We start from the raw sequence: 9,439 nt of genomic DNA, 5'->3' as shown, positions 1-9,439 counted from the left end.
CGCCGTCCGCGCGCCTACATTTGAATGAACTTGAGCGCGAAAAAGACGCGATATGTGAACTGCCTCTTGGCGAGCGACTTCGATACTTTTTTGCTACTTTGTAATAACTTTCTGCGGCCAGCGTTTCTGGAAATGAACGAGGGTAAAATCTTTTTAAGACCCGACTAAATGAAATTTAAGACCGCAGATGAAAATCTGGCTGTTTTTAAGACGTTTTAAGGCCTTAAATTTAAAGTTCAGAATTTAAAACTTAAGACCCCGCGGGAACCCTGAATGGATCATAATTATAAAACTCCCTAAAAATACATAATATTCCATAAAATTTTTAAAAAAAAAAAATATATAATAATAATAATAATAATAATAATAATTATATATATATATATATATATATATATATATATATATATATATATATATATATATATTATATATATTATATATAATAAAAAAAAAATATATATATATATAAATAAATAACATTGATTTGACTGAAATAAAGTACAGAGAAGAGTATGAGTGTGACCCTGAAGTGAGTTCAGCACAGCACGTGTTCCTGAAACACACTCGAGTTAGCGCTTACTTCTCGTGCAAAGATGCGATCCCTGACGCGCTGGTACTCTTCCTCTCGCTCCTCGATGGATTTACTGCGACGACCGTCCTGAAGCGGCACACGGATCTGAGCGAAGGAGAGAACACGGGGATTCAGAAGCACCACAGACACACGACGACAGAGTAACACACGTGCAGAACACACACCTGATTATCATCCTTATCCATGCTAGCGTCGTCTCGCTTCAGGATGAACTTCTTCTGGAAGTCCATGGTGCGCTCGTCTTTAATGTGCTCGGAGAACCTCTGCTCAGGACTGAAACACACACAGATGGGGCGAGAAGACACGATCAGGGGCCGGTTGCATAAACCGATGAGACTAGTTAGAGTTAGACATTAGGGGTGGGCGATATCTCTATTTACGATATCTCGAGATTTTTTTTTAACTCGATATGGATTTTGACATATCGTATATATCGATATATTGTTTATATTTAATTCTGATTTCGCCACTTTGCTTGTTTGCCTTCTCTGTGCTGTGCTCGCCCCCGCCCTCCTCTGCTTTTGTTCCCCCTCCCCTCGCGTGTTGTCTCCTATTTTTTTTACAGTCTATGGTTGTCTCATTCAAGTTAAATGATTCAACCAACCAAGTCCCCCGAGTCCGGTCACGCACATGATCAATCTTTCCCCGCCTAGCGAGTGCTTGAAGTGCGTCAGAAACAGCGCGCGCGCGATCAGTTGTTGTTCGTAATTTGTTGTGTAGCGTCGCCTCTCGCCGCATTGCTTTTGTTTTAGGGCGCTTAACACACTCACACTTAACATGCTCCCCTGTAGAAACGGGCCTGGCAGCTCGCGCCAGGTCTAGACACGGTGAAAGTTTCCTGATTGTGACGGATGGCCGAATTTACATGACACATTATAAATTAGCATTAGCCTACCTATTCTGCTATAGATACAGAGCCAAAAAGAAGAGAAGAGGATAAAGGTGGATAAAGACAGAGGTAAAGTGATGTAATGAATGAACAGTTTATCTAATTGCATAGTAGTAAGATACTATAATTTAATGGCAGTTATTTTTACCTTAAACTTTATGCTAGCAGTTGTTCTGAGTTCTCCAGAGGCCCCAGACAGTGTGATTTTGTAACAATCATGTCAGTTTTTAGATGCATTTTTATCACTTTTAATCTACAAGTGCAGTTTTGCTCTACAGTTGTGCAGTTTTTTGGGGGTATATGGCATTTTTTTTTAATTTATTTGCCAAAATTAGTAATGGTATTTCTATACAGGTTTATTAAAAATAGTGCAATATTTTTTTTTTTTTCTTTATTTTTCAGTTAAATTATTATTTTAGTATACAGGACTTTTTTTTTTTTTTAATGTCACAGAAGCACTTTGTTCCTACATGAACTGCCTACCTATTTGCATTTCAATAAAAAAAAGACTTTGTGGTATTTGGCATATTTTTGCAGTAGTTTTTGGGGGGTTATTTTTCCTGTAAAGATATCGAGATATATATCGTATATCGAGATATATATCGTATATCGAGATATAGCAAAATATATCGAGATATATTTTTTGCTCCATATCGCCCAGCCCTATTAGACATCACATCTTTTTCTTTAAAGGTGCAGTGTGTAATATTTAGGCGGATCTGTTGACAGAAATGCAATATCATACACATAACTATGTGTTCAGTGGTGTATAAAGAGCTTACATAATGAACCGTTATGTGTTTATTAGCTTAGAATGAGCATTTCTCTCTACACACACCGCGGGTCCGCTTACATCCACGTTTCTACGGTGGCCCTGAACGGACAAACGCGTTTCGTCACTATGTTGTTCTTCGTGTAAAGAAGCTTCAGCTAAAGTCAGCGGATAAAACACTGACACAATGATGAACAGGTAACAATAATATTCGCAATAACATCGTTTTACTGAATAATTAAGTAAACATAATTTCTTTCTTTATCTTTGTAAAGAAACCTCATTGCTGAACTGGCTACTCTCTGCTGTCTCAGACCACGACATCACTTCCTGTCGGCCACGTAACTTCTGTTGGGTGCAATTCACAACCTGACCACTAGATGCCGCTAAAACTGCGCCTTTAACACTGTTCATAGCTTTTATAAATCAGTTACATAAAAATGTAGATTAGCCTAATTTGATACGGAGGAGTAAGACTGGCTGATAGTGGGTCACACTAGAACTTTAGACAGTGTCTTCACATAATAGCGATGTTTATGCAACCAGCCCCAGGGTTTGACATTAACACACCCAAACACCCCAAACGCGAGTAAAAATCAACTGTGGCGGGAAACGCTGTCAAATCACGAGCCAATTTGCCGTGTTATTTATTACGTTTACTCACTTTGCTGGGGAAGTTCGAGTAAGACAAATCAGCGCAGATTTAGCGCAAATACTCGTGAGTCCTCATGATATATTAAATACAGCGTATTGCGCAGAATCTGCTCATATCTGGCTCACTTCAACACACACGTCACTACGCAACAAATAACGGCGCGCTTGTTCATTTGCATTGAAGCAATAGTGAAGATTAATAAGCATTTGGTGAACAGAAAAGACATTATTTTCCAACATCCTACATTTTTTGATGTTCTTTGTACTGTATTGATCCGTCCACCTAAAACACATTTATGATGAAGAGGATGAAAGAGGAAGGAGATGCTGGATGACAGGATTTTGTTTGAATAAGAAATGAATGTATGAAATCCAAATTTTATAGGCTAATAAAAATATTAATAATATTATACATATATACATATATATATATATATATATATATATATATATATATATATATATATATACATACGCTATATAAGCTGTAACGTAGGTAATCTGGTTCATTTGTTTTCTTTTCTTATTTTTTTGTTTTTTCAAATAATAAATTTTTTTAAATAATTTTTCGTTTTGTTCTGAATGGCCGATAACTTAATTTAGTTGCCAAATTGGCCGGTGAGTGAAAAAGTTCATTTCAAACCCTGGTTCCGATCATTCCCGTCGGATCAGAGCGAATCTTACATGCGAGTGTTGCTGGTCTTGTTGATGATGACCGCTTTGCCCGTTTGGTCCACGTTGTGATCCATGCCGAAATAGGCAGCGACTCGATGCAGCAGCATGCGATGATATGAGGTCATTTGAGGGAACTTCTTATACTGATTACTGAAAATACGGATGCAAAAACATCTTTAGTACAAAGAAAATACAATGCATTTACCACAGCACAACACCATTCTGTAATAAACCGAGTCATGTTTAGAGCAAAACAACCACATCACTGCAATGCTCTCAAACCACCAAAAGAGGGCGACAAATATCAACTACAAGTATAAAACACCAACATTTACTATGGAAGGAGGCATGCATGTATATATGTGTGTGTGTGTGTGTGTGTGTGTATGTCATGTGTATGCGTGCGTGTGTGTGTGCGTGTGTGTATGTATGCATGTACTGTGTATGCATGTGTGTGTGTGTGTGTGTGTGTGTATGTATGCATGTACTGTGTATGCATGTGTGTATGCATGTGTGTGTATGCATGTATGTACTGTGTATGTATGTACTGTGTATGCATGTGTGTGTATGTATGTATTTACTGTGTATGCGTGTGTGTGTATGCATGCATGTACTGTGTATGCATGTGTGTGTGTGTGTGTGTGTGTGTGTATGTATGCATGTACTGTGTATGCATGTGTGTATGCATGTGTGTGTATGCATGTATGTACTGTGTATGCATGTGTGTGTATGTATGTATTTACTGTGTATGCGTGTGTGTGTGTGTGTGTGTGTATGTATTTACTGTGTATGCGTGTGTGTGTGTGTGTATGCATGCATGTACTGTGTATGCATGTGTGTGTGTGTGTGTGTGTATGTATGCATGTACTGTGTATGTATGTACGCATGTATGTATGTACTGTGTATGGATGTGTGTGTATGTATGTATTTACTGTGTATGCATGTGTGTGTGTGTGTGTATGCATGTACTGTGTATGCGTGTGTATGTATGTATGTATGCATGTACTGTGTATGCATGTGTGTGTGTGTGTGTATGTGCGCATATATGTATGTACTGTGTGGGTGTGTGTGTGTATGTATGTACTGTGTATGCGTGTGTGTGTGTGTGTGTGTGTGTGTGCATGCATGTACTGTGTATGCATGTGTGTGTGTGTGTATGTACGCATGTATGTATGTACTGTGTGGGTGTGTGTGTATGTATGTACTGTGTATGCATGTGTGTGTGTGTGCATGTGTGTGTATGCATGCGTGCGTGCATATATAAAAAATGTTTTATTATTATTATTTTTAAATAATAAATATTTTTTTCTGCTTAAAATTGATTGTGAAAACCATAATAATCTATCGTTCAAAAATGTAGGGTACTAACTTAAAGAGCAAGGACATTAAATTGATCAAAAGTGACAGTAAAAACATTTATAATGTTACAAAAGGTTCCATATTAAATAAATGCTATTATATATAAAAACGAACACATATACAATTTTATTGCATATAGACTTACTTCTCATCATTTATGAACTCCAGTATATCCTGTTCCAGCTTAAGCAGCATCATTCTGTCTCTAAAAGAGGGGGAAAAAAAAGAAGAATTTTAGACATAAAACTGATCCAGAAAAACAAAAAAACAAATCAAATGGAGGCCGACGCTGCGTTCAAACTCATACTTCACTGTGTGCTTTGAAGAGAAGTGTACAAATGTAAATACAAACTTTTGAATATGCAATATTAACACATGTAACGGGTCATAGAATTGATACTAATCTAGATGCTACTGACCTCTTAAATCACATAATACTCATGCAAACATTAGCAAATAATCTCTAATAATCTAAAAATGCATTAATAATTCACATTTCGGTTCATACACTGAAAATCCAAACATATTTACAACAATTTTTATTAATGAAAACGAAGCTTTTTGAAAACGCTCTCCAGAGTGGATAGAATTGAAAGCACCGGTTTCGTGTTGTAGTGTCGACTGTCAAAACTGAGGTATTTAAAAACGATGACGTAAGTTTAGTCATGTGACGCATATCGTACCAATAGATATTCATGTTTATAGCGGTATTGTGCCTGTTATGTGCGGTTCGCTTTCACACTGTTGCTAAAGATATGTTCTTCACACACTCTTCATCTCACAGTCAAGCAAAGATGACAGAATTTACTCACAATTGCTAAACATGAGAGCAGTTTTAGCGTTTCAGCCCAGACATATAACGCTGAGATATTTTGCTAAATAAAATTATTGAATTGCGTGATAACTTTATTATTTATTTTCCCGTCTGCATCATCTCAGTGAGCTTAAGTGAGCTTTTAGACATGCGCTGTAAAGGAGAATTTAGTGTTTTCAGGCGTTTTCCAAAAGTTTGAGTTCAAAAACGCCAGTGTGGACGGAGAGCGTTTTCAAATGTGTCCGGACTGATGTAGACGTAGCCTGAGGCTGACAAAGGAAACCCCGAGTGTAACCAGAGACGAGGGCTGAGGATGAGTGTGAGTGTCACTGTTGTGTCTAGAGCGAGGCCTGTTGTACCTGGGGTTGTTTTTCAGTGTGTTCACCAGGAACTCGTGCACATCAATCCCTGTGGAATCAGTGTATTCCTGACTGGAGTCTGGAAGAGAACGGGAAACATCAGATCAATGTGAACGTCACCACTAAAACATGAAGGTTCAATCACTGCAGCAGCTCATCTAGTTAAACAGAATTATTACAGAACTCTATTTTATCGTATTATAATATTTCAATGTATCATGACTGCACATATTGTATTATAGCGTGAGGCAGTGATACCCAGAGCTAGTTTTAGCTAGCGGTCGACTGATATATCGGGTGATATTTGGTATTTTTTAATCATCGGTTCTCTTTGTTTGGCTGATAAGTGTTGAGAGCGGACTTGGTTGCACTTTACAGGTGAAACTCAAAACATTTGAAAACCCCAAATTCAAAATCTCAGAAATTTTGAAAATGTTCATAAGCTGTAAGCCATAATCATCAAAATTATAACAAATAAAGGCTTGAAATATCTCACTTTGCATGTAATGAGTATATATAATATAATAGTTTCACCTTTTAACTTTTGCACGATATTCAGATTTTTTGTTTCAGCTGTAAATAAAGTGTCTGTGTTACAGTGTAATTATACATTTAAAGGGGTCATATAATGGTACATGCACTTTTACAAGTTGATTGTACTGAAATGTGTGTTGGCAGTGCCTGTACACAACCATCATAAAATGATAAAAATCCATCCAGTGTTTTTTTTTAATCTTCTCATGGTTTCCCCCGTCTCAAATCAAGCCGTTCGATTTTGTGACGTCACACAGTCGGACGCCCCTCCCACGATTGTTGATTGACAGCAGCGTTTCAACACACAGACCCGCCCTCGCTCGTGAGCAAGCTGTCTGTCATCATAGTCCGCGCGTCATTGTTGATACGCTGGAGCACTGTCTATGAGCAGAATGGCGTCTAAGCGAGTGTGGTGTTCTGTTCTCGGGTGTAATAAGGAACACAGTGATTTTGATGTTCCTTAATCCGAACCGCTGAAGACGCAGTGGCTGAGTGTGTTTTCGAAGGGAATATTCCCCATGATCAACAGCAATGCTTTCATGTTTGCGTGAATCATTTCTCACACCAGACTGCTTTACAAACGAGGGTCAGTATAAAGCTGGTTTTGCTAAGAAGCTGCTCCTGAAAAAAGGATCGGTACCAACTATTCGTGTTCCTGCTGCACCTCCAGAAGAAGTAGTGAGTGTAACGTTTTATTAACCTTTATATTAATATTTATATTAATCTTTGCAAATCGCTTGCTGCACGCTTCACGATGAATGCGGCTAAGGTTTACACTCAGGGTACATTACGGCATGTTTTCTATGTACGAGGTTCTCAATATAATTCATAATCCCACGTTTATAATGAACAACGCGTTATGGTTATTGTGTTATGATGTACGCACAGAACAGAGGGGCGGGGTCAGCAAAGCTCATTATCATTTAAAGACACATGCACTTAAACGGCGTGCTGAAAACAGCTGTTTTTGACCAGGTAAAATTAGTGTTTTCTTACAATACTAATGAGAATTTTTAATTAAAGTATATTACAAACTTTTAATTTAGACCCTAAAGAATCATATTAGCTTGTACAAAAATGGCATTATATGACCCCTTTAAGTACCGAGTAATAATAATTAACTACATGTACTTACTATAGAGTTAGGTTAGGGTTAGTTGCATGTAATTGAATAATTAATAGTTATCACAATAGTAACTACATACACACTACACGTGTGACAAGGACACGGTCAAATAAAGTGTTAACGCAGACTTTTATTTTGACATCGCTGAGAATGCGCATCGTTGATTATGGTTTTCCATTTTTATTTATGCTCTATTAATAATACAATATGATTACAGAATCAAGGAGTTTCTCTCTAAAATATAAATGTCTTTATTTTACAGATTTATTTTTTTAGCAAGTTCAAATTAGTTTATGCATCTTGATATTTTGCAATAATTGAAGAGTTCAGATGCAAAAGCCTCTGAGTGCCATCTGAAATTTTCTTCTAGAATGATCATTTTTATCAAGCTTGTATGTTTATGTTCAGTTATTTCACTGTAATGGCAATGAAAATGATCTATTAATTGTCATTAAAGTGAAATTACTGAACTTAAATGTACGGGCTTGATAAAAATGCTAATTTTAGAAAAAAAATTCAGATGGCACTTCATATATATAAACATTTAAATTAATATTTATAAAAAGTATATTTTATTTGCAGCAATTGTTCTGCATGTTATTTATATCTTTAAATTGAATAGTGACAGCAGGAAGTGTGTGTTATTACCGCGCGAGAGCATCTTGCGTGGAGTTTTATCCTTCTTTTCCCTCTCCTCATTCTCGTACTCGTCTTTTGAGGATTTCTCCTCCTCTTTATCGGATGGACAGCTGATGTGTAGCTGGATGATGTCCTTCACGGGTGCAGTTGGATTGAATAAACAAAAAACATGAATATTAATGAACACTAAATATTCATGCGTATATATACACTACCGTTCAAAAGTTTGGGGTCAGTAAGATTTTTTATGTTTTTAAAAGAAGTCTCTTCTGCTCACCGAGGCTGCATTTATTTGATTAAAAATACAAACAAAAACAGTAATATTGTGAAATATTATTCTAATGTAAATCATCTGTTTTCTATGTGAATATATAGTAAAGTGTAATTTATTCCTGTGATCAAAGCTGAATTTTCAGCATCATTACTCCAGTCTTCAGTGTCACATGATCCTTCACAAATCACTCTAATATGATGATTTGATGCTCAAGAAACATTTATGATTATTATCAGTGTTGAAAACAGTTTATTTCATGATGCTTTGATGAATAGAAAGTTCATAAGAACAGCATTTATCTGAAATCTAAAGCTTTTGTAACATTAAACACAACCGTTCAAAAGTTTAGGGTCAGTAAGAATATTAATTTTATTTTTGGGGGAAAGAAATAAAATAAATCAATACTATTATTCATCAAGGATGAGTTAAACTGATCAAAAGTGACAGTAAAGACATTTATAATGTTAGAAAATATTCTATTTTAAATAAATGCCGTTCTTTTGAACTTTCTATTCATCAAAGAATTGTGAAAAAAAAACTGTTTTCAACACTGATAATAATCATAAATGTTTCTTGAGCATCAAATCCTCATATTAGAGTGATTTGTGAAGGATCATGTGACACTGAAGACTGGAGTAATGATGCTGAACATTCAGCTTTGATCACAGCAATAAATTACAATTAAATCAAAATAGGAAACAATCATTTTATATTGTCATAATATTTCACAATATTACTTTTTTTTTTAA

The 9,439-nt window shown here is 36.2% G+C and overlaps 1 protein-coding gene across 6 annotated transcripts in view; it reads right to left on the bottom strand.

Moving 5' to 3' along the window:
• Positions 1 to 9,439, bottom strand: part of r3hdm2 (R3H domain containing 2) — a 90,682-nt gene that overhangs the window by 37,797 nt on the left and 43,446 nt on the right. For all 6 annotated transcript variants that reach the window (XM_084425849.1, XM_084425854.1, XM_084425853.1 and 3 more), the window contains exons 6-11: positions 8,426 to 8,549; positions 6,118 to 6,196; positions 5,090 to 5,149; positions 3,595 to 3,735; positions 760 to 868; positions 584 to 679 (exon numbers count right to left, since the gene is read on the bottom strand). In XM_084425849.1, the coding sequence (XP_084281975.1) occupies positions 584 to 679; positions 760 to 868; positions 3,595 to 3,735; positions 5,090 to 5,149; positions 6,118 to 6,196; positions 8,426 to 8,549 (609 nt within the window). The remainder of the gene's footprint in view (positions 1 to 583; positions 680 to 759; positions 869 to 3,594; positions 3,736 to 5,089; positions 5,150 to 6,117; positions 6,197 to 8,425; positions 8,550 to 9,439) is intronic.

This window comes from Rutilus rutilus (assembly GCF_951802725.1).
Source record: "Rutilus rutilus genome assembly, chromosome: 12".
NCBI lineage: Eukaryota > Metazoa > Chordata > Actinopteri > Cypriniformes > Leuciscidae > Rutilus > Rutilus rutilus.
This window is presented reverse-complemented; position numbering and strand designations above follow the sequence as displayed.